The 25505-nt window shown below is 38.4% G+C and overlaps 1 protein-coding gene across 1 annotated transcript in view; it reads right to left on the bottom strand.

The window, feature by feature from the left end:
- mtor (mechanistic target of rapamycin kinase) overlaps positions 1 to 25505 on the bottom strand; it is a 224863-nt gene that overhangs the window by 198607 nt on the left and 751 nt on the right. Inside the window, exons 2-8 of the mRNA XM_084138801.1 lie at positions 25273 to 25427; positions 8057 to 8165; positions 7636 to 7868; positions 4161 to 4361; positions 3925 to 4059; positions 3209 to 3484; positions 173 to 281 (exon numbers count right to left, since the gene is read on the bottom strand). Coding sequence (XP_083994927.1) covers positions 173 to 281; positions 3209 to 3484; positions 3925 to 4059; positions 4161 to 4361; positions 7636 to 7868; positions 8057 to 8165; positions 25273 to 25392 — 1183 coding nt within the window. The 5' untranslated portion in view covers positions 25393 to 25427. The remainder of the gene's footprint in view (positions 1 to 172; positions 282 to 3208; positions 3485 to 3924; positions 4060 to 4160; positions 4362 to 7635; positions 7869 to 8056; positions 8166 to 25272; positions 25428 to 25505) is intronic.

Genomic DNA, 25505 nt, shown 5'->3' with positions numbered 1-25505 from the left:
AAGAAAAAAATACATATAGTCAATCAAAAAAAAGTAAAACCAAACAAAAGTATTATTGTAATATGCACAGTAGCACCACAATAAATAAAAAAAATTAAGCTTTGTTAAAAATAAAGTGTCACTGAATTAGAGACATTTAATTATTGATATCAAAAAACAGTTGGTGGGTTACCAGTAAAAATGTGAGGCTGGAAGGCAGCGAGTCGCGGCAGAAGGTTTAGGATAGTCATCTGGATTAGTGGATTCTTACTGGTCCTGTATTTCAGCACCCAACGGCACACCTGATACAACAGCAGAACCATAATGTCATAACATTGGTGCAGTTTGTTCCATTCATAACACTATTCAGAAACTCTATTATAAATGCGAAAAGTTCAGAAACTGAAACACAGATGTTATGGGCCATTTAGACAATATAGATAATTTCTGAATCATATATTAGCTCAAATTTGATAAATCAAACATTTTTGAAAATCTTTTAATCTTTAAATACATTCCAATTTCCAAGTGAGTTAGACAATCACCCTTTTTTGAAAAAGTATGTTTTTCAGAAAATTCATGAATTCTATATGACCATTTGATTTGAGGGTATTGATTCTAGCCCATACATTTCTGCAATCATTGGCACACATGTAAATGTGCTTATTATAGCGCCAGCTACACTCAGTGGGAAGAAAAACGTCATATGATAATGGCTGCATGGTATTGTCATAAACCATTTTTTAGTTGCAAAGGGTTAGTAAAATGGTTGGTAACCAAATGGTAAGTAACATTTACAGAACTTTTCTGGCCATAAGAAAAAATACATATTTTCTTAAATTTAAAGTAAATCAAATATAAACTTTAATTTTTCTTTTAATTTAAGGAACATCAAAGAAATTTCAAACAAACTGAAATGGTCTTTCGAGGCTAATCCATTGAATACAAGTTTTGTTTTTCATGCTGCTAAGAGGACCACTGGCCAATTACACGCTGCAAAATTTCGGAAGTGACATCTACATATAAATGCGTGATTCACTCTTGAAATTGTAATTGACAGTGATAACTAACACGGGACAAAAATATGGCATGTCAAAATAGATACGAGGAATGTAATTGCAGACAAACAGATAAATAGAAAAATATTTTTGATATTCCATTACAGTTAAAAAAGTAATGTCAAAGTAATGACTAATCTTAAATAATCTTAGATGCCTCACTGTACATTGCTATTCTTGTTATGGTGGAGCCATTGCTTATGCATTACATCTGCACTTTACTAGAGAACCATATGGAAGAAAAATTATGTTGAATTGCACTAACTTAAAAAACAACCGCTTGCATTAACAGCTTGAATTTTAATGCATTGTATTTTCAGGGCTTGGATTTTTAGGGTCTGAAATTCAACATAGTTGTACATTTAAGCTGTGAATATTTGAATTCAAAACGTTTCACACAGATTTTCATGATTAAAAATTCAATAATCCTTCCAGCCTTCACTTCTAAAATATTCAGTCTGTATAAAAATACAAGCCTTAAGGGGTCCTTGCCCTGAAAAACGTTGAAGACCCCTGCCTTAAATGATAAATCTGTCAGGACTCGTCCTTGACCATGATCCTGTATTATCATTGACTGATCTCCGGATCTGATTTGTTCGCCTTTTTGACCTCCTCTCTCTCACTGACAACTTGGACTTGGTCACTGTTTTGACAGGTTAACTGGTTTGACCCTTTATTAAATAAAGTCTAATTAAACATCTGTCTGCTCTTAAGTGCTTCCTTCTAGAAAACCTGACAAAAATGTGATTTATTTTTTTCAGTTAGAAAAAAATTTGTACTGTCAATCGATTAACTCGATTAATCACAATTTTTTCTGTGATTAATCTCAATTAAAAACACTTATGTTTTTAAAGGTTTATATTAGTTTATATATTTTATAATGTAATAATTTCACAGTTAATCTCCAAATTAATGTAGAGACAACATAAAGACAGTATATTTTAAATACTTGTTTAATGGCATCTTTTTATGAATCAAAATACTGATACTAATACAGCTATTGATGTCTGGATAAAAAAGATTTCCCCCCTCCCCCAATTTAAACATTAATTATAGCCATCCAACATTACAGTGTAATTGAAAGTTATATATTTTTTTACATTTATTAGGCTTCAAAAAATATAAGAACTTTTAACTTAAGTGAACTTCAAACAATCCTCACATAAACCCATAATAAATATCATATTTACCTGTGCCCTTCCTGTCTAACAGGTATGAAATATACAGAAATTGAATAAAGGTCAAACAGTCTGCACTGCCTAAATTATAAATTAAATATAGACTAATCCTTATTAAAGCCAGAGGTGTAAAGTCCAGGTTCAGAAAGTAAAAGTCCTCCTCAGTATTTTGTTCTAACCTGGATTTGCTAATTAGCACAGTTTTTAGGAGATAGAACTAATTAGTGAAATCAGCTGAGTTCATGGGTGGAATAAACATATGGCAGGACTTTTACTTTCTGACCGCTGGACTTTACACCTCTGATTAAAGCTACAAAAGTTCTTTAGTCAAGAGCAGTGAGTAAGTTTCTCTGTTCCCGTTGTTCTTTGATTAACTTTACTGACAGAAAGCTTTATTGGGTGCCAGCCACTGCTGCACACCACGCGGATCTCACACGCGTCTCATTCTCTCACAACTCTTTACGTTCATTTAAGACTTTATTTAACTAATTTAAGACTGCTCTTATGTTACAAAACTGATATTTTGGCATAATTGTGTGTGTTATTGTTCGTTCAAGCACGAAAAAGAACTGTATTCTGGCGTGCTGTCTGTGCGCACGATACTGGCGCGTGTCTTTCTGTGCATCTTGTGTGTGTCACAAACAGAACATTCACAGGCAGCGTGTTCTCTTTTGTCTTGTCGCGCTTGAATGGTTTAAAAGCATTTATGAATAAGAATAAGAGCGGGATCATATAATTTAACACTACCCAAAGGATGACAAAAATTTACAGATGCTGCGTTAATTGCGTTAAATATTTTAACGCATTAAATTGGAAAAAAATAATCGCATGCGTTACCGTTGACAGCCCTAAAATTTTTTTTGCATTTTTCTTCAATGCACATATAACATACCCTAAATGGTAGACTGACTCAAAAAGAAAGAAAACAGATAAAAATGCTAGTCTTTTCCAAAACATTAATTTCCTCTTCACTACAGTAATAAATACAATCACCTGGTCAAAACGCTCCTCCATCAGTTCTCTGCAGTACCGGCTCTCCACCAGGGTGCTTTTAGAGGGAACAGGTGCAGCTCCAAAACTTAGAAAGCCCTGTGGTGTGCTATATCCCAGCAGCCCCAGCAGAGCATTGGACTGCTGTGGCTGCACTGACTGAAAGCTGGTGAAGGGTGTGATGTGTCGAGGCTTAGTGCTGAAACCCATCAACTCCTTACAGTACTTATCATGAACCATCTGCTGCTGCGTGATCTCCTCCATCTCTTCTCTCATACGCTTCAGGAATAAAAGAACCAAAATCATTAATCAAATAAGTAAAAACACTGAAGCAACGAATTATGTAAAATATTTTTTACAATTTTACAATTATTGTAAAAATACACAGAAACAAAAATAAACAAAGCAAGCAAAAATTGTGAAACAAACGAACATGCAAATGGAAAGCAAATGAACGACTAAAAATGGCAAAAGATAACAATAGAGCACGAAAGAAAGAACAAAGAAAAAGTAAAAGACAAAACAAGAGAAAGAACCAAATAGAACAAAGAAAAATAAGAAATTAACAAATGTACAATAAAAATAAGCAAAACAATAAGAAAAAGAACCAATAAAATAGAACAAAGAAAATAAAAAGAAAGAGTAAATAAGCTTTAGTAAGGCAGAGTAACGTGAGGTAATCATGTGTCATGCTGCCCGTAGCATGTTCAGTGTCATACCTCTCCCTCCATACTGCTTATTCGCACTAGTTCATTGAGAATGAGTAGAGCTCCATGCACACGGTCATCCTTATTCATGCCTTTCTCTTTAGCCAGAGTTTCATCAAAACCCTTCTCAGCTTCCTCAAATGTTTGCTGTTAATGACAACAAAATACATAGAATGTGTGAGTGCCCATATACCCATAGCATTCATGCAAACATATTTGAAAACAGTTAAAGCTGTGTTGATTCTGACCTTGTACCACTGTGGTTTCTGCATCTCTTTGGTCTCTCTCTGTGTGGTGAGGATCAGACAGGCTCTGAGTGCAGATACTGCACCCTCACGAATGGCCTGTTTGGAGTCCCACACAGCATAGAAAATGTTATCAAAGAATGGTTGCACCTGCTGGAAGAAGAATGTAGGTGCGCTAACGGCGAGCTCTCGCAAAACCAGCACCTGAAACAAAAACACAGTGCCAAGTGGGGTCAGTGGAGTCACACAGTGGTCACTGAGGAGAGCAATGAGATCACATAGACTGAGACTAGTACTATTCAAGAAGCTAAAATAACCAATAAAGTTGAAGAGATTCTGATATAAAGTTTGTATCGCAACATATCTGTGGCATTAATTTAAAATAATCCTAGGAAAAATGCTACTTTTAGTCTACTGTATCATATTTGATATGGAAATTTCTATGGCCTATAAATTATCAACATGATCAAAACTGCTGAAAAAGTGCTGACCACGATCTACTACATGCCTTCTGTTGTCTGATGTGGTAGTTTATAATTTTTAGCAAGTTAAAAGCCTTTTAGTATAATTTTAAAATGACCCACTTCAGGTTGTGGTACAGACGTCTTTTTGCTGTGAAATCTTTACTGATATTTATAAAGTTTACGTAAGAATAACTTTTTATTGTTACATTTCAAGATGTACACAATAATCTGATCCAACTTAAGTTTACTTGACTATCTATAAAATATATATATATTTTTTTATCATGTAAAATGTGAGTATCAATTATGAAAGATCAAGCTTTTAAGGAACGTTTGTTTGTACATCTCTAAATCATTGTTGTTTTGCATTGCATTACATGTTTGCCCCCACAATAAAAACTACATAGCTTTAATCATAAAACTAAGCATTTAAATATAATCTTACTAATACAAATTATTACAAGAAATAGAGTGACAGCTGATATGTCTGCATTTTATGTTGTCTGCTATACTATTATAAAGATCTCATTGTTTTACATTACAAGCGATCAGAATTTAATCTTATTTTTGGCAATATAAATATTAGTAACCACACCAAATGTCCTATTTTTGTTCAGTTTTGCTCAGTTTGGACCTCTTGTGTTTTTTTTTTTTTTCTATCAGGGCTTTACATTAACACCAGCCAACCCGCTAAATGCAGGCGGATTTGAGCAGTGGCATGTAGTCACTCCTATTAGCCACTTTGGCTGGTAGAATTTTATATATAATATATACATTTCTCAATTGTAGTCTTTTAAAAAGGCATCTGAAATATAAAACTAAGTGCAATGTAGTGTTGTAAAAAAAAAAAAAAAAAAAACATATCGATACTGAAATAACTGAAACTATTCCAATACTTATTTTCCGCAGAATAGATACCAGCTGTGCTTTCTCTCTCTCTCATCTCTCCGACAGCGAGTTACACACAAACCCGCTTCCCCTCACTCACTCTTTTCATTTGCTCCAGATGCATATTGTTGGTGTTACGTATTCTGCATAATTTTGCTCAATTTCACATATTTTGGGCTCACACATAAAGCCGTCTCTCAGTACTAAATTTGAGTATTATTTCGCTGCTTATTGTGCTTAAACAGTCAAATATACACAAATTAATGTAAAAAAATGCTGGTCTTGGTAAGTATTCACGTAAACACAGTCAGTTCTGTTTTGAATGAATGTAAACAGTTGAGAAATAAAATGCATATGTAACAGTATAATAAATCCGTGTGTCAGGTCTTAAAGTGACAGCAGCCTAATATATCTGCTGCCAAATTATAATTTGGATAAAATTAAAAATATCTATATCAGGGTTTTTCCTGCATAGAGGATTACAAGGCAGCCACTTCCGTCAAATTTTTTTGCCGCCTCCGGCTCTCGACAAAACTCACACGCTCAAGTCACATGCTCAGATACACCTTTTCCACCGTGACGGTTCTGTTGCGGGTTCCCGACCTGTGTCCATTCTCAAACCGTATAGTTTGCCGATAGTGCTGCGCGGATCATAATTTGCCGGTCGGGCGGGCCAAGTAATAGAAACATAACATTCCAAATAACCGAGGTTGGATGACAGATAAATCATTATAATGTGTTGAGTTTAATAAAGACACGGAACTCTCATCACGGTAAAACGCCATGAACGTGCGTCACTCTTTTACTTTCGTTTTCAACAACGTAATTCTCCTCAGGGAAAACCAATCAAGGAAACATATCAGGGCTCGACATTAACGCTTGTCCGGGACACATGTTTTTTTTTTTTTTGTAAGGGACAAGTGAGAGAGAATTGTACTTGCCCAAACGGACAAATGCCCTGATTAAAACGGCAATATCAAAAAATAAAATAATTGTCGATTGTCGAGTTCACGCGCATAGGTTTAGTTACCTATGATCACGCGCGTGAACTCGACAATCGATTACTATGGACCGAAAACAGGATGTAAATACAGGTATGTGCGCTGGCTGAAATAACATCATTTTTATTCATATCTTTCACATCTACTGCAGTCAGATTCACCCGTGTTCACTCTGAAGGAATCACTCACATTGGCTGGGCACTTGTAATGACACATCAAGGATGTTAAGAGGCTAAAAGCAGGTTTAAAACTTGCCCCATTGAAGTCAACAGGGTGCAAATTTTAAAAAGAGGATAACATGGTGTAGGCAACACCGATTTTTGTCGTTGTTCTCTGTATTGACAGCACTCCAAATTTACAAAAAAATGAGCTCAATGTTAAAATTGACCGGAGTTCTCCTTTAAGGAAATGTAATTTTGCCAAAAGAAGAACTTTTATTTAAAATAAATGTTAATTTTAAAGCAGCCTACTTCAGTGTGATATGGTACCATATCATCATGCTTAACACTGAGAATTTGAATAATTGTAATGTGATGATCAGATGCAGATATCTAAATCAAAGAATATCATATTTTGGACGGTTGGCGGGTGGATTATTTATTTGTAACAGTGGATTCGGGTGACTCAAAGTGTACCAGATTAATGAATTTATCTTTAAAATGTACAAAAAAAATGTACGGGGGGGGCATGCCCCCAAATCCCTCTAGAGGTACCAAACTCCACCCACAAAAATACTGTGGGAAACACAGTAGGCTATATGATGGTCTACGAAAAATACAAATTTAATTATCTTACTACTAAAACATGATCAGGATTTTACCACCTCCGCCTCATTTTGAGCCAGGAAAAACCCTGTATATGGCCCCATGTTTTTTCCCCATGGTATGGTATGGAAAATGCTGAGTGGCTAGTAACTTCAGAAAAGTTCTGCAAATAATATATAAATTATGAAACTCAACAAAAATCACTTATTTTTATATATATTTTATCTAAAGGTTCAATAAAGGTTCCATTTTTTATTTAGTTTATTATTTCATATGTCAGGGTCTACAATGTTAAGAGCTTCAAACAGACTGCAATTCACTGTGACTATATAATATGATGCAGTTAAGTGTCTCTACGCACCGCTGCATGCCGTCTTCCTTCATTCCTGTCTGCTCCCAGCCATTCGAGAGCTCTCTTCACCTCAAACTCCACATACTCTGCAGTGAAGGTGTCTCCCGCCATGGACAGGTGACCCATGGCCTTAGAGGCCATCTCCATGACCACTGAGTCACTGGAGGGAAGCAGATTCCGTAGGTAGTTCGCAAATCGGCTGATACGTGTGGCATTTCCCCCCTCCACACCAATCAAACTCACTGTAGAGAAAGCCATTACACAATAACATCACTTCAAACCAAGCAATGCAATGGTGAGTCACTTTCAAAGCAAAATTAGTTCAATCTGGCAAAATGGAAAAATAAGGTAACATAAATTTACATGTTCCATTATTTTATTAAAAATAAAAAATATGAAGTAGAGTGATTTTCATTTGATTCATACTCACCTATGGCAAGGATACCGCCTTTTTTCTCATTCACATCTGAGCTGGAAACCAACTCGAATATGTGGTGGTTCAGCTCATCATAGAAAGTAGTGGCTTCGTCTTGGCTCAGCTTGAGTCAGAAACAAAAACAGAACACAAAACATGACTTTTCCCAATACTTGTATACTTTAAAGAAAGGACGTACTCATATTTGGCACAGTTACGTTGTACCGTGCTCAAGCACGATTGTACCCACAGGCCTGCACTCACATTGCACTTAACATTCCGGGCCTGAGCATGCATACGTCATTAAGTTGAAACTTCATGTTTTGAAGAAAACAGGAAGAAAGGAGCTCTTGTCCAAGTAGTAATAGAAGATGTTTGTTGTAATGATTACAGTAGAGCACACAAAAGTAGTAGCTGTTCAATGCTCCGGCACAGTTAGTGATCACACTTGCATACCTCAGCCCACCTCTTCAAGCAGGCCAGGGCACGGTTTTTTATTGCACCCATGGAGTGATCACACTGGTCAAACGAACTGGACCTTGGGTGTCAAATTGGGTGCTCGGGCACGGTTCAGATCACAAGTGTGAGTACACCCTAAACACACCTCAAAAATTCTCTACTTATATACTGTACATGATGTGCTCAATTGATCAATCGCCAAATAACTGTATGTTAATATTTACTAAGAAAAGCCCACAAATTAAGAAAATTCTTAAACATTACATTAGTCACAGAAAAAGCACTGAACAGACATTACAAACATTGGCTTTAGAGGTCACTATATTGTTTGTAGTATTTACATATGAGAGAACCTTTCACTGACAGAAAATGAGCACAGCATTATTTTTTTTAAATAATTTGTAGTTCAAAGTAGTCAAAACTATCATGTTATGTTGCATTCTGTTTAGGAATACAATAAGTGTGTGTGTGTGTGTGTGGGGGGGATCTTTTGGAATCTCACAATTCAATTAAAATCGATTCTTGGGGTCCCGGATCGATTAAAAAATTATTCTCAATTTTTTTTTATCGAATTTCGATTCAATATATGCATAGATTTGATTCCAAACTTGATTTTGAATTTTATTTTATTGTCCTTGAAGCCTTCCCTGTAGCCCCCAACTGATTGATATTAAATACAAATCATAGGTGTAATTAAACTTTAATAAATTTTTTGTTGAATTCTTATTTTCAATCTCATGCTATTGTTATACTTCAGTCAATTTATAATATCTTAATATTTTATTTTTAACTATTTTATTCATAATAAATTATAATTCCTGCATTTTCATTTTGTTAGATATTGGTAATACTAGTTATATTGTTTATATTTGTTCCCCTGGTATTTGCTATGTCTGTTTATTATATTGCGGTTTTTAAGGGGCTTGTTTTGCTTTTTTGTGATATCTGGCCACCCTTCACCTGGAGCAGGGATGGGCAACTTCGGTCCTGGAGGGCCACTGTCCTACAGAGTTTAGCTTCAACCCTAATCAAACACACCTGAACAAGCTAATCACCTTTTACCCTGGTGCGCCTTTAGCCCCGTTCTACTCTACGTGCCATTGTATTCCCAATCTTTTGTGATTTAACCTCAGATAAAGTGTGGTATCTTTCAGGAGTTAATTAGCAATGAAGCACACGAGACAGGAGTACTGAACTTCATCCATCTTCATCCACTCTTTTACTTCCGTTTTCACACACGTGATCACATTATTATACAAACTTTTTCAATATAGTAATTTACTTATGAACACAAAATGTTCCCCATTTTTAAAGAACAGCATAGAACATCAGAGTTGCATCAGCAATGTAAACACATCTACATATCAGATCCAGAAGAGCAACAAAGATCTAAGTAACATAGTACTTCAACCAACTAGGCTTCCGAACATCATGTTTAGGTCAAGTGGTATGAGTGTAGTGTGCACTGCTCTCAGTCGGAGTTGTTATAGTGCATGGAAATGCAGTGAGATGGGATTCCATTGGCCTGTTGCAAGAAGTTGGTTTCAGTTGCTACCCAGGTAAGTTTGTAGACTCTCTCACAAGAAGTAAATCAAACTGACGCTCCATGTTCTGTGTGATTGGCTGTTTGCCGCACGTGTCACATTTTCAGGTGACACGCTTCAGAGTTAATCGCAAACTCTGGATCAAACCTGAGTTGACAGAGAATGTTTTTACCGAGCTTTGTGAGACCATTTGAGCACACGTTTGAACCTCTCTACAGCACCATTAGCTGCCGGGTAGTAGAGAGAGAAATGATGGTGACGAATATTCTTTCCTTCCTTCCAGAAAATTAGAGAAAGCAGCAGGTGTAAACTGAACACCGTTATCAACAGCTATAGTCAATGTATTGCCATGGTGGCTGAAGACTAAAGATAGAAACAAAACCACAGAATCCCTAGTGAAAGTGTACGTAAAGGAGACCTCAGGCCATTTACTGTAATAGTCAGTATGTTATAGCAAACCTGCAATCAGATGCAGCAGTGTCAAATGGCCCGACTATATCCACAGCCATTTTCTGCCATGTTCCATCTGGCAGCAGCACCAGCTGGAGAGGAGAAGGATGTGACTGTGACATGACAGTTTTGTCATTGAGCTGACACACGTGGCAAGAACTGACAGCATCAAGAGTACCTCTCCCTGATGTCCTTTGTGTGTTAGGGATACCAGCACAGATCAAAGAGCAGCCTTGAATCGCCTATACACATGATTCATCAGGAAGACTCTTTGCTGAAACAGTATGACCTAAGAACAGTAGACTGGTTTGCTGGAAGCGACACTTGTCTCTATTGAGCTGCATGCATAGTGTGTCACATTCATGGATGATAATGTCATCAAGGTAATTTTCAACCCTAACAAGCCAGTCAGGAAGATGGTCATCATCTTCTGAAATGTCGCAGGAGCTAAAGCCAATCCGTAAGTAGCATGACAAAAACAGAACACATTGTGAGTAATAAAGGGTGTGAGGTCACGACTGTCCTCATGCAGAAGCACTTTAGTCTGGCTATCACCAGACCAAGCTCAATCTTTTAAGATTGAACATTAGTCTGGGGAGTCTGCTCTATATTTTCTACTGCACATGAGGCGTGATCAATGGGCACAGTTCAAATGACTCTGTACGCAATTGGATAGTCCTTCAATCAATCAGACCAACGATCCAGGTGACGTACTTTGCAGCGAAAACTCCAGGCAGGAAACGTGTCAGCAAACATGTTGGTTTGGAGCATTGATCAGCGGTTTACAGAAGCAGCAATGGCATTGAGCGATTTTTGCAGGTTATGCAAAAAAAAAAACATGAAAGTGAGTGGTATTTACACCCATTTGAGTGGGTGTCATTTGACATGGGTGTCATTTGAGCGATTTGTTTGTTAAACTAAAGAAGCCATTGAGCATTGTTGAGAGGTTAAAAGGAATTGGATTGGATTAAACCCGCCGATAGCGCGCCAGGTGGATTAGCCAGTTTGTGATTGGTCCCTGCAAATTTGTAACGAAAGCAGGATAGAAGAATGTACAGGTTTCCAGCCTGAGCTGCAGGGCGAAATCAAATCGCTGGCAGATCGGGCTGGGTTTACCCAGTCTAGCAGTACTTAGTAGTAAGCATTATTTAGGTTGATGGTAGAGAAAACAGTACAACCTTTTAGAGCAGAGAGTAGTTCATACATGTGTGGCAATGGAAAAAAAGTCCACGATAACTGCTTTATTTGGCTCTCTAAGGTCAAGGCACCTTTTTCTTTTTTTTTTTTACCTGACCTTTTCTCTGCGTAACAACAATTGGTGACACCCATGCAGAGACGTTGACAATTTCTATCACCCCAGCTGCTTGCAAGCGATTTAATTACTTTGACACAGCACTATGAACAGAGAGTGGCAGACAGCAAAGTTTCTGGTGCACAGGTGTAACGGTTTCATCCAGCTTTACCTGGTGTATAAAGTTTTTAGCACATCCATACTTAGTTGACTCAGCAACAGTGCACTGAAAGACTGGCACAGAAGCAGGCACAGGAAGGGCATTAGGAGGAAGGACATGATTGTTTTCAATCCTCACATGCAGACATTAGATCTCTCCCCATGAGTGGTGTCTCTTTGTCCATGATGAAGAATGTAGCAGAAACTGAGTGGTCATGTAGGGAAACTTTCGCTGATAAACATCCAACCACTGGAATTTGGCCTTTTGAATACGTCACCAGCCTGGCTGTGGGTTGTGACAGCACAATGTTACTGAAATGGCATGCATAAGTGCTGTAGGGCAGGATAGATATGGAAGACCCTCTGTCAACCACCAAATTCACCACACAAGTCTGTGAGTCAGAAGGTGATATAGTCACTGAGCATGTAATGCTAAGAAGTCGAGCAGAATATTGAGTGTACAATACAGTAACTCCTGGTAATTCAATTTCACGGACCTCACGCATATTTGATTGCGATGATCAGCACAGTTTAGCATACTGTCCAATCTTTTTACTCTTCCTGCATGTTGCAGTGTGCCTCCAATCCACAGTGAAAGCATGACTTCCTCTTCCCCACCTGAGCTGAATTAAAGGACAAATCCAGTGAAAAATGAACCTAGGGGTATTTAACACATGGTTACCGAGTCGATCGTTCCCTGCGATGCGTTTTCATGAAAATCGAATGTATAGAGTTTTATCTTTAAAAACAGTATAGCTCATAGCAGTAGTATATGGGGCATAGAGTAAGTAAAATTAAATCGCTAGTTAATACCACTAACAAGGCTCAAAATAGCCTCACACTAACACGGTAGCATAATGAGGGTCCTTACATACAAACCGAAGCATTGAGAACTTTGTAAGTGTACAGACAGTTTAATAAGAAGATACTTTATAAAGACAGTACATTACGCATTTACATCCAGGATCCATCTTGGAAAACAGTCTCGACTAATCGAGCCACGAACGCCGTGCTACGTTAGATTTCACAAACGTAATTCCTATCGACCAGCTATCCTATCGACGGCGTTCGTGGCTCGATTAGTCGAGACTGTTTTCCAAGATGGATCCTGGATGTAAACGCGTAATGTACTGTCTTTATAAAGTATCTTCTTATTAAACTGTACACTTACAAAGTTCTCAATGCTTCGGTTTGTATGTAAGGACCCTCATTATGCTACCGTGTTAGTGTGAGGCTATTTTGAGCCTTGTTAGTGGTATTAACTAGCGATTTAATTTTACTTACTCTATGCCCCATATACTACTGCTATGAGCTATACTGTTTTTAAAGATAAAACTCTATACATTCGATTTTCATGAAAACGCATCGCAGGGAACGATCGACTCGGTAACCATGTGTTAAATACCCCTAGGTTCATTTTTCACTGGATTTGTCCTTTAAGAAGTGTACCTGTGTTAGGCAATGAGTATAAAATCCTTTGTCCTTCTGAGTTAAGGCAGTGAAGCAGTACAGCTATCTGTCTTTCGTCCGGACAGGCATCCCCTGTAGCATCAATAACCCATAGATAATTTTCAAAACTCCGCAGCCATGTGCTGAACAGCACAGCAGGCTTACCGGGGCAATGCAGGAAAAAACTCGGGCAAGGCACGTTAGCAACAATAGAAACTCGGGCAAGGCTTCGTGACAGACAATAGCGAAAATATTTTTAATCCTCGTCGCCAATTTATGCCATCTGTCAGGAGTTAGTAAGCAATGAAGCACACGAGACAGGAGTAGCGAACTTCATCCATCTTGTTTACTCTTTTACTTTTATGTATATTCTGCTTGTAAAACTATAACAAACGACAATAAGCACATCACTTCATCCAAAATTAGCGCCAGAGTAAGTACGTTACAATGTGTCAACATTTTTATATTCAGAAACAAACTATTCGCGGAATCAGATACTACTAACAGTTACGGGTATATTCTGTATCGTGCTGCTATTAAAAATGGTACGATACAACATTTTATTAGTACCAGTACTTTAAGAACGATAGCATTCTGAGCCGTATTCCTTAATTTCCATCGATGTATGACAGCAGGAGTCAGGACGTACGTGCAGAGCTCTGCTTCCACTCCCTGGAACAGGGAGTAAAATATATCCGCGCAGCATAACAAGGATTGTGTGAATTGAAACATGTGAACTGAATTGGTCCTCTCCATTTAACCCCTCCAAGTCAGTGCAGTGCACAAACATTAGGAGTAGTGAGTAGTGAACACACAACGTGGACACACACACCTGGAGCAGTGTGCAGCCATTTTGCTGTGGCGCCTGGGGAGCAATTGGGAGTTAGGTGCTTTGCTCAAGGGCACCTCAGTCATTTCCTGCCTGAATTGAGAATCGAACCTTTGGCAGACTTGGAACCTTTAGGTTACCAGTCTGACTCTCTAACCATTAGGCCACTACTGCCCCCATCTTAGAGCAACAAAGAAACATGCAAGTGTAGGACGTGTTTGATGTTAAAAACAGTTATTAAGCGCAAATTTAGTACTCATTCGCAGATCATTGAATGGTGAAAAATATGTCAAAATGCACATCATGGCGAGTAATCACGTAAACACATCAGGATGTGTCTTTTAGGGATGTAACGGTTCTCTGTAAAAAGAATCTAACTGTACCGTTCTCCACCCAAGGTTCGGCATGCACTTGCACCGCTGTTCATCTTAAATCTGACGTCACACCTATAATATGCTTTGTTGAAAATAACGTGTAAAACAGACAGACAGAGTTCTGCTAATGTATGTTGCAGTCGATGGATACGCATTCTGGCTTCCCAATACTATTTACAACTAGGGTTGGGCATTGTTTGAATTTTAACGATTCCGATTTCGATTTCAATTCTGCTTATCGATTACGAATCTTACCGACTCCTAATTTAGATTCCAATAAGGTAAAAAAAACAAAAAAAACCCTTACATATCATTCACATTTAGTCTTATTGCAAACCATTTAATTGTAGCTGAATATCATGAACAAAAATAAACAGACTAAAGAACACTTACGTTATTAAAGACAAATAAACACTCAGTAATTAAAAAAGAACAAAAAAATTGCAATCGCAACACATAGATACAACTGAATAAAGATTATAAGATTTTCAGGTATTCAGGTACAGAAACTGTAATCAAATGAAAAATAACACAGCACTTTATAAATATAATATACATTACAAATATAGTTACAAAAGTTATTCAGTCCAGAACGAGTGAATTTTCTCTTTGTCTTTTGTTGTTTGATTAGTGTTATTATAGAGACAGCTGCTGTCACGTTAAGAGTTGCACAGATCCAATATAGTTACACACGCCTGCAGCACTGAAAACAGCGCGAGTCGTCTCGCGCTTGAATGGTTTAAAATCACATTAAAATCACTGTTTCTGTACGCAAGTTTTGGATGTGCGTGTGCAGCACATGAAACAGCTTGCGAGTCATCTCACGCTTGAATGGTTTAAAATCACTTTTTCTGTGAGCGAGCTTTGGATGTGTACAGCACATAAAACAGCACGTGAGTCTTCAATTTTCGATTCCCAACCCTAGTAACAACAGATATGATCAAAAACAGACAAAACAGTCACTCTCTGTAAACTTTGTTCAATGCGAGTGCCGTATTCTCTAATTATATGACCAGTCGTTTAAGCCGTCATCACCCGGTGTTGATAGCACGAGAGCAGGTGAGACCTGAACGGTAGGGATGCACCAATATGAACATTTTGGCTGATACCGATAACCGATAATTCTTTATATTTGAAAGCCGATAACCGATATATTGGCCGATAAATCTAAATCCAAATTTGTATAACTTATCAAAAGCCATGTCCCAAGCACACAATTATAAAGTTCTCATTATAATTTTATGTAGCCTAAATGACAGACAAGCGCTGGACATGCTGCAATTTTCCTTTTTTGAAGTGATTTCAATCACATTTCAAGCAATTTGAAGTGTCTCAGCTGAAGGAAATAATCCATTATTTATCCGCTTTAATATATCGGCCAAATTTTCTTATCAGGCCGATAACGATAACATAAAAAATATATAGCTGCAAGCAGCAATTACCGGGGCCAAGCAGAATAAGACGACAAGACATGCCAACATTGCTGAAAGTGTCAGATCAACTGCAACAATCAGCAATTAAAGACATTTAAAGAAGATTTTAGGCCAAATGGCTGAAAAATCATATAAACAGTAATTAAAAATATGATTTAATGGATTATCACTTTTGATCAATAGGTTGCGCAGTTACAAAACTGATGTGATGTGGTCAGAGTGAAGTGACAATGAGACATACAAAGTTTGGTGTCAATATGTCAAGGCATTGCAGAGATAAAGCCTGAATAGTGCTTTTGGTATCATGCCTCAACTTTGCTGCTGGGCTATACGAAAACGGTTTCGTCAATCGACACGAAATCCATAACTTTTAGTCGGCACGGTCTGGAGATGATACGATTCGATTTTGGTGAAAATCGGACAAACGGTCTAGGAGGAGTTCGAAAAAAAAAGTATTTTTTTCAAAAAAAGTAGGTTTTGAATGAAAATCAAGATGCCGGACAGGAAGTTTGGCCAAATAAGGAAAACTTGGTATCTATGTTCTCAGCTTGACCCAAGGAATCTATTAAGACCAGTTGCATTAAAATAGGCCAATTTATTCAAAAGTTATTAGCAGTTTTGGAAATTTTGTTATAACTTTTGACCACTAGGTGACGCTGTCTCAAAATATTATGAGTACCTTCAGGGGATGGTGCTGATGGCACATTCTGAGTTTCGTAATATTACACCAATGCATTTGTTTAGTATAGCATTTTATTTCACAAAACTGTATTGAAGTCAATGGGAATTTCATGTTTTGTTCTATTATAGCGCCACCAAGAGGCTGAGTCCCACCATTTTTTTTTATGTGTCCTCAGAGTGAGCCCATACATATGTGTGTCGATTTTGGTGAAAATATCTCAATTCGCTTCGGAGTTATAGACATTTATATGAAAAAACACGTAAAAAATGACTGACACATGACTTTGACTGGAATTTACTACCCCTAAACATCAATATTTTCGCATTTGGGCATTGGCGTATAGCTAACGACCTATGTTTCCAAACTTCTGACGGTGGTTTCGTCTCGATCGGACTAGCGGTTTCGAAGATATAGCCAAATGTTTTTTAAGCGCTAAATCACAACGCTACACAAACCGTAAGGCGAAACCTAGCATGTTTGGTATCGTAGGACTCGGCAAGGATTCAGGAGTCTAATTAGATGAGTCTCGTTAAAATAAGTCGACCACACCCAAAGTTATAAGCATTTGAAAAAAAAAATTCACCACTAGGTGGCACTGTTTTGAAACTTCTCAGGTTCTTTCAGGACATCGTGCTGATTACCCATACCAAGTTTCGTAGCAATCCGTTCATGCGTTCATAAAATACAGCATTTTAGCACATAATTCAAAATGGCCGACAGTCAAAATGGCCGATATGGTAAAATTGGAGATCAGTCGACTCGGCATGTTGCCCTGAATCTAACGAGATCAATTTTATGATTTTTGGACAAACTGTTCAGAAGTTAAAAGCAAAAATAGCCATTTTTCATATCTCCGGACCAGTAGGTGGTGTTGCGCCGAAACGCAGCATGTTGCCTCAGGTCATGCTTGTGAGTACATGTACCAAGTTTGGTCTGAATACGATAAACCGTTGCGGAGATACAGCCTTACAACTGTTTTTCCTAGCGCTACGTAAAATTTATTTGTGCGTTTATTGAACGGTTAAGCGAATCAACTTGAATTCCATAACTTTTTGTCGGCATGGTCTGGAGATGATCTGGTTCAATTTTCGTGAAAATCGTAGTAACAGCCTAGGAGGAGTTCGAAAAAGTAGGTTTTTCGGAAAATCCAAAATGGCGGAAAAATTTCACTGACGGAAAATGACGTCATAGGGTACAATCGAATCGTCTGGAGCTAGGGAATAAGTGGACAAAAGAATTTTGTTGATAGGCCTTAGGGTTCAAAAGTTATTAGCATAAACATGAGTGAAACTTTGGACAGTTGGTGGCGCTAGAGGGATTGGTTTTAAGACACCAAATTTGCTATGGTGACTTTTCAGACTGTCCTCTATCAGTGTGCCAAATTTCATAACTTTCCCGCAAGCGGTTCTATGGGCTGCCAAAGACTCCCAGAGCGGAAGAAGAAGAAGAAGAAGAAGAAGAAGAAGAAGAAGAAGAAGAAGAAGAAGAAGAAGAAGAAGAAGAAGAAGAAGAAGAAGAAGAAGAAGAAGAAGAAGAAGAAGAAGAAGAAGAAGAAGAAGAAGAAGAAGAAGAAGAAGAAGAAGAAGAAGAAGAAGAAGAAGAAGAAGAAGAAGAAGAAGAAGAAGAAGAAGAAGAAGAAGAAGAAGAAGAAGAAGAAGAAGAAGAAGAAGAAGAAGAAGAAGAAGAAGAAGAAGAACAGATACAATAGGTGCCTCCGCACCTTCGGTGCTTGGCCCCTAATTATCATATATCAAATGATATGGTGGCCGATATTTTGTGCATCCCTACAGATCAGCCCATTGCTATCAGTGTTTAAACTAAACTCATTTGCGTGTGTTTTAAAACCTTACCAATTTAAACATTCAAGTGCAAGAAAGCGCAAAAGAGAACGCGCATGCATGCGCTGTGAGAAGATTTGCACGCACACAAATCCGAAGAGCGCACAGGGAAATTCGCATTTCATACAACGCTCAAATACATACAAATAAAAAAACATTTAAAAAGTGTTCTTTTTCAAGTCTTATTGCGCTTTAACAGACAAATTCACACAAAATTTATGTCAACATGCCCGTCTTGGCGAGTATGTCTTAAGTCAGGGATGGGCAACTTCGGTCCTGGAGGGCCACTGTCCTACAGAGTTTAGCTCCAACCCTGAAAAAATCACCTGCCTGTAATTTTCTAGTAATCCTGAGGACCTTGATTAGCTTGTTCAGGTGTGTTTGATTAGGGTTGAAGCTAAACTCTGTAGGACAGTGGCCCTCCAGGACCGAAGTTGCCCATCCCTGTCTTAAGTGAACAGTTGAGAAAGACAACGCATGTGTTCAATATCAGTATGGATCCGTGCATTATGTTTTAAAGTGACAGCAGCCTAATATTCCTGCTGTGCGTTTTAAATGTTAATTAAACAACAAAAGACAAGGAAATCACTCACTGCTCTTGACTGAATAGCTTTTGTAAGGATTTTTAAATTAATCTTTATTTAACATATACAGTGCAGTGTTATTTTACATTTGGTTACTTTATTCAATTTCGGTACCTGAAAACTATGTTAGATACCTGAAAAACACAGTTTATTTTATTTGTATCTTTGCTCTATTGTATTTATTACTTGTACTTATACTTGTAGTTTGGTTATTTGTTCTTATTTTTATTTGTCAGTTCTCCTTTTTCCCCCCTGAACATAGCACATCCCAAACCGTACAGAAACCACGACTCTAAAACCATGATACAAACCGAACCATGAGAAATTTGAACCGTTACACTTCTAATATCTTGTGAACGTAAACAGTTGAGAACGAAATCATGTGTGTGTATCATATTATTGGATCCGTGCAGGTTTGAATCAAGTGACAGCAGCCTAACAAAACTGCTGCTATCTGTGTCATTAATGTTAATCAAACAACAAAAGAAAATAGAAAAATCACCCACTGCTTGACTGAATAACTGCAACATCTTTATCAAGAATCAGTGTATAGTTAATAGTGGTGTATAGTGGTGCGGTGTGTTCTGGTCACACAGGGCCTTCGAGCGTGTAGTGTTGCAACGCAGTTGTGTAGAGTGCTTAGCTGCTTGGCTCTCAGGTACTTTGTCTCTCTCGCTTCCAGCAGCTACCGCCATCTATACTCATGAGAGTGAAGGGGAGGCAGTTATGTAAGTCCAACTCACTGATGGTTAGAGCGTCTCATTGGTCAAGACTCTCATGCCACCTCCATGCGGTGCACCATGGCAAACTGGGTTCCTTGCGGCCCCAGGCTAAGTGCATGAGGGATCTCGGAGTAGTCTGGAACCCCAGAGGTGTTGAGTTCATGGCCCACCGGCGTGTGGACATGCCCTGGCTCTCACCAATCCAGACCCCACCTATGGGTTAAATAGCAATATGCCATCTTGGCAGCAGGAGTTGGCAGTCATGGTTCGAGCGCAGTTGAAGGATTCAGCTACCGGTCTCCCATGGCAGATAACTGAGCGGAAGAATCGTCTCACGATCAGGGATCAGGGATCAACACCCAGTTAGCGGGTACTGCGGGGCAACCCATCACTGCTCCAGCTGTCGCACACTTGTGCTCCGCTGGTGCTTGCAGTGCTGGGTCCAGAGGTGGATGCTTTGTTCTGGGCATGCATTCATCCACTAACTTTTCTGCCCCGGCGTTTGACGGTTCAAGCAACTACGATGGAATTGTCTGGAAAAAACTCTCAGCGACTGGCAACTCGGGAGCCCCCTGTAAACAGGGGTGCTGTCGTTGCTCGGCAGGGCTTGCGTTCTAGGCAGGCGCGTCTCGGTCGTCATCCTGCTACTGCCTCCCAACTGCGCTTGGCTTGTTGGAATGTCCGCTCTCTCTGGGTGACTTCCTGTCTCGACGGAGTCCATCCTCGGAAGTCTGCTGTTATAGACAGGGAACTTCTACGACTCAGGGTGGACATCGCAGCATTAAGCGAGACGTGGCTCACCAGAAGTGGCTCTGTACGTGAAGCTAACTTCACGTTTTACTGGACTGGCTATCCCGACAATGAAAGACCAAAGCATGGAGTGGGTTTTGCCATCTGCAATAAGCTGCTCTGTTTCACTGAAACTCCCATCTCCATCTCTCCCAGGCTGTCCAGTGACATTACTTTCTACCTACGCCCTGACCCTAACTTCGCCAGACGATCAGAAAGATTCCTTCTATCTCTTGCTGAGTGAAACTCTTTCCAACATTAGTCGTGGCCACCGCATACTCATCCTTGGCGATTTCAATGCTCGTGTGGGCAGTAACACCAACGCCTGGCCAGATGTGCTGGGTCCACATGGTGTGGCTCATTGAACGACAATGGACAGAAATTTGAAATCTTCTTGAATGGTGGCAACACACTTGCCGTGGAACTCTTATCGCCTCTTTTCAATCTGCTGGAATGAAGGGACCATCCCAGACGAATTACGTAATGCTAACATAGTTACTCTGTATAAGAATAAAGGGGATCGCTGCGACTGCAACAACTACCGCGGCATAGCTCTTCTCTCCCAGCCTGGCAAGGTCTTAGCCCGCCTCATCCTCCCACGCGTACAGGTCATTGCAAACAGGATACTCCCAGAGAGCCAATGCGGTTTCCGTCCTGGTCGTTCAACCATAGACGTTCAATCATAGACATGATGATTTTCTCAGTTCGCCAAATCCAAGAGAAATGCATTGAGCAAGGTCGGCCCTTGTATGCAGTCTTTGTCGATCTGACAAAGGCCTTTGACTATGTCAGCAGGTCCGGCCTCTTTACCATCCTCCGTCAACTGGGCTGTCCTCCCAAACTCTTGAAAATCATACAAGAATTTCACGTTCTTATGAAGGCAACAATACAGTTTGAGGGCTCTCGCTCTAAGGAATTTCCAATTTTCTGTGGTGTAAAGCAAGGTTGTGTACTAGCTCCAACTCTCTTTGGTATATTCTTCTCCGCTGTCTTGCGCCGAGCTTTCCCTGTCCCATCTGGAGTGTTACTTCACACACGCAGCTCTGGCAATCTCTTCAACCTGGCTAGACTTCGTGCAAAAACAAAGATCAACCGCGTCCATATTCGGGAACTTCTATATGCAGATGATGCCGCCTTCCTTGCCAACTCTGAGACTGAGCTGCAGGCTATGTGCTCCTCCTTTGCTGCTGCTTGTGAGGAATTTGGATTGAAGATCAGCCTTGGAAAAACAATGGTCTTTGCCCAACCTGCTATGCTCTCACCCACAATCACCATCAACAACAGCGTATTGACAAACGTCACAAAGTTCACTTATCTGGGTTCCACAGTCAACACCTCCAACAGTCTAGACTGCGAATTGGACATCCGTATTGGGAAAGCATCAACAACCTTCGGCAGGCTTAGCGAGAGAGTGTGGAAGAACAATTCACTGTCTCTCCACCTAAAAATCCAAGTTTATGAGACCTGTATTCTCAGCACCCTCCTGTATGGCAGTGAAACTTGGTGCTCCTACCGCAGACATGAACACCGTCTGAACACCTTTCACTTTCGTTGTCTGCGTTTAATTATTGGCATAACTTGGAAGGATCATGTTCCAAATTCGGCTATCCTTTCCATGACCAAGAGCACAGACCTCTAACACTTTGTTGCGCACCCGTCGCTTACGCTGGGCTGGCCACACCTACCGCATGGATGAAAACCGGTTACCGAAAGCAATTTTGTATGGCGAAATTGCTGATGCCCCTCACCCAGTCGGCAAGTTTTTTGTTTGTTTTTTGCGCACAAAAAGTATTCTCGGCGCTTTATAAACTTAAGATTGAGCCACTGTAGTCACTTGGACTATATTAACGATGTCTTTAATACATTTTCTGGGCCAGCAAGTTATAATGTCTTAGAAGCCTATGGAGGAGTGATCCAGCTCTCAGATTTAATCAAAAATCTTAATTTGTGTTCCGAAGATGAACGAAGGTCTTACGGGGTTGGAACAACATGAGGGTGAGTAAATACTGACAGAATTTTCATTTTTGGGTGAACTAACCCTTTCATTTATAGAGTGAAGACTATGCAGGGTTTTTTTTTTTTTTTTTTTTTTTTTTTTTTACATTTGATTATTTAATTTCTCAAGTGAATGTTACTGTTAAATAGACCTACTGTAGGAAAAAAGCACTATTTAATTTGTATCTTTCTTATATGTTATGTCATATTCTTTAATTTGCATTTGTGCTTATTTTAAATAACAAAGATAAAATTAAACTAAATAACTATATTATGATATGAAATTACAATAGAAAAATTACATTACTCATATTGTGAAATAAGATTTTGGTCATATCACCCACCCAACCTCTTCAGAACTGTGAAAGGTTAGTGAATGTGATTGATAACATGATTTATAATGTGATTGTAGCAAACATCTCTGTAAGGATGTGCATACTGGCATGCAATTCATTTTTTAAATAAAGGTGAGGGAAAGCAGGGAAGGAACACGCTGGTCGTGTGAGTTTTTTTTTTTTTTTTAATTAATTTAGAAAACAATGAATTTTAAGTTGTTATATTATTAGATTGCTTTTTCTGTTTTCTTTTTTTTGCCGTGGTATCGATTCAATATCAGTTTTGAGGTATTTTAGTCAGGTATCGTATCGATGTCATAATTTTGGTATTGTGACAACTAACCCGGTCCGCAAAACACCACAGATAACACCAACTCATTCTGTGCAGAGCAGTTTTTAACAACACTTACTAACTTAAAAATATAACACAATAAAGAAATATATAGATTATATTTAAAATTTTAACTGAAATAAAAAAATATTTTTTGTGCTTATCATTAACCTTAATAAATGACTGGCATACTTTGTTATAATTTGTCTTGTCTTTCCTGGTGATCATTTCAAATAGAATTTTGAAGACTTTTTACACAGCTCTTTCCATACAGGAACAATTTATTAACAATAAAGCTGAACTATAGCCTACCATAACATCAGTTTAAATTTGACAAATTGCCCTTCTATGGTCTCAGATGACATGAAATGGAATTTAATAAATAAATGCAATTAGAATAATAAGACATCATAGGGCTATCAGACAAAATCCATCTTTGCATTGCAGAGGTGGCACGAAAGCTGCATCTGAAGTGGCATTTAGATGTATTAACACAGACTGTCTACAAATGCATAAATAATGTAATAAGATGAATGTTTTAAATAAAAAATATATTAAATATAGAAATATAAAATTGAGATTTTTTTTAAAATTAAAATTAAATATGAAACTAAAATCGCCAGGTATGAAACAATAGGTATGAAACAAGTCACTGTCTTAATGAAAGTGTCTTTCATTCATTCATTCATTCATTCATTCATTCAACCAATTTGTTCAAATTGGCTGATTCATTCAGGAAAGAAGCAAGTGGATTCTTTATGAATGGGTCATGGGCTGCATTTAACTGCATTTAGATGGATTCGCACTTCTGTGAACAGTAAACCCGCCTTCTTTGGTTTGATTTGATTGGCCATCTCAAACATTTTGACATTGGCAAGCGCTGTTAGACCGCTGCACTAAGCCAGAGCATGCCAAATCAGTTAATCATTTTGAGTCATGTGGGGCACGAGGATATTCACCTGGGCTGACGGAATTATACATGAATGTACTATTATTCCATCTTTATACATTTACATAGTAACAGGCCAGCCCACATTGTCCAGCGGGTCACTGGGAAAACTCCTGGTGCTCCAGATGGCCAGTGCGCCCTTGCTCTTCACTAAATAACTATTGTAGCTTTGATAAGAATTAATCTATATTTAATTTATGCAGTGAATAATATGCAAGACTATTCTTTTATTTTACATTTGATTACTTAATTCCTGCAGTATTTCTTTCCTGAATACTACTCTTGGACCTACCTAAAAAACACTGTTTATTTTATTTGTGTCTCTGTTCTATTGTATTTATTTGTGCTATTGCTTGTGATTTGTTTATTTATTACTGATTGTTTGTCTTTAAAAATGTTCGAACTTTATATTAGTTAGGTTGCTGTTAGTTATTATATTATATTATATTATATTATATTATATTATATTATATTATATAGTTATTGAAATTAGAATTGTGAAATTTCACTGGTATGTAAAATGTTGGTATCATAACAACATTATTTATTAGAATATGAAGTCACATGTGTCAAAAACAATGAAAACAACAACTTTTTTTGCAGTGGGGGTGGGGCCAGTGAAAATTTAGGCAGGGTGAGTAAAAAATCTGAACCACTAGTGTGACCGGGCCACTAGAAAGTTAAGAAAATCCTTAGCGTTGAGCCCTGTAAGCTGTAAAATCTAAATCATCCTATTAAAGTAGTACTATTTGTTACTGGTAGTATTCCTGAATAGCGGATCTTGCAGAACATCTACAAAGGCCTGTGGTCATGCACATGCAGTTATGCTTCCATAAGTGTATTTACTGTAAATATGTTTCCTTTCTTGTTTGTTTAAACACACTGAAGGACGAGTCACAGATGTGGTACCTAGACTTTACATTTAGTAAAACATATAAAATATTCCTTTGACTGTGGTCAAATCTAGGGTTCTGACTCTGCTGATGAAGTTTAATTATGTAAATAGATCAAAGTTTACCTCTCTAAGTTCTGTAGTAACATAATGCTGGAGGTCTTTGGCAGCTTTGGCACGTGTGTCTTCATTGCGACTCTTGAGACCACTCACAAACTGCTGCAGAACTGTGGCAGTGCCAGACATGCTGGCGGCTGGGATGCAGCTATCAGTAGATCTACCTGTAATTCAAACAACATGTGACTGTAGAAACTAAAGTGAAGAAAAATGTTGATGTCCAGGATAAGCAGTGTTGTCTG

The sequence above is a fragment of the Abramis brama genome (genome assembly GCF_963993115.1).
Source record: "Abramis brama genome assembly, chromosome: 16".
Lineage (NCBI taxonomy): Eukaryota > Metazoa > Chordata > Actinopteri > Cypriniformes > Leuciscidae > Abramis > Abramis brama.
This window is presented reverse-complemented; position numbering and strand designations above follow the sequence as displayed.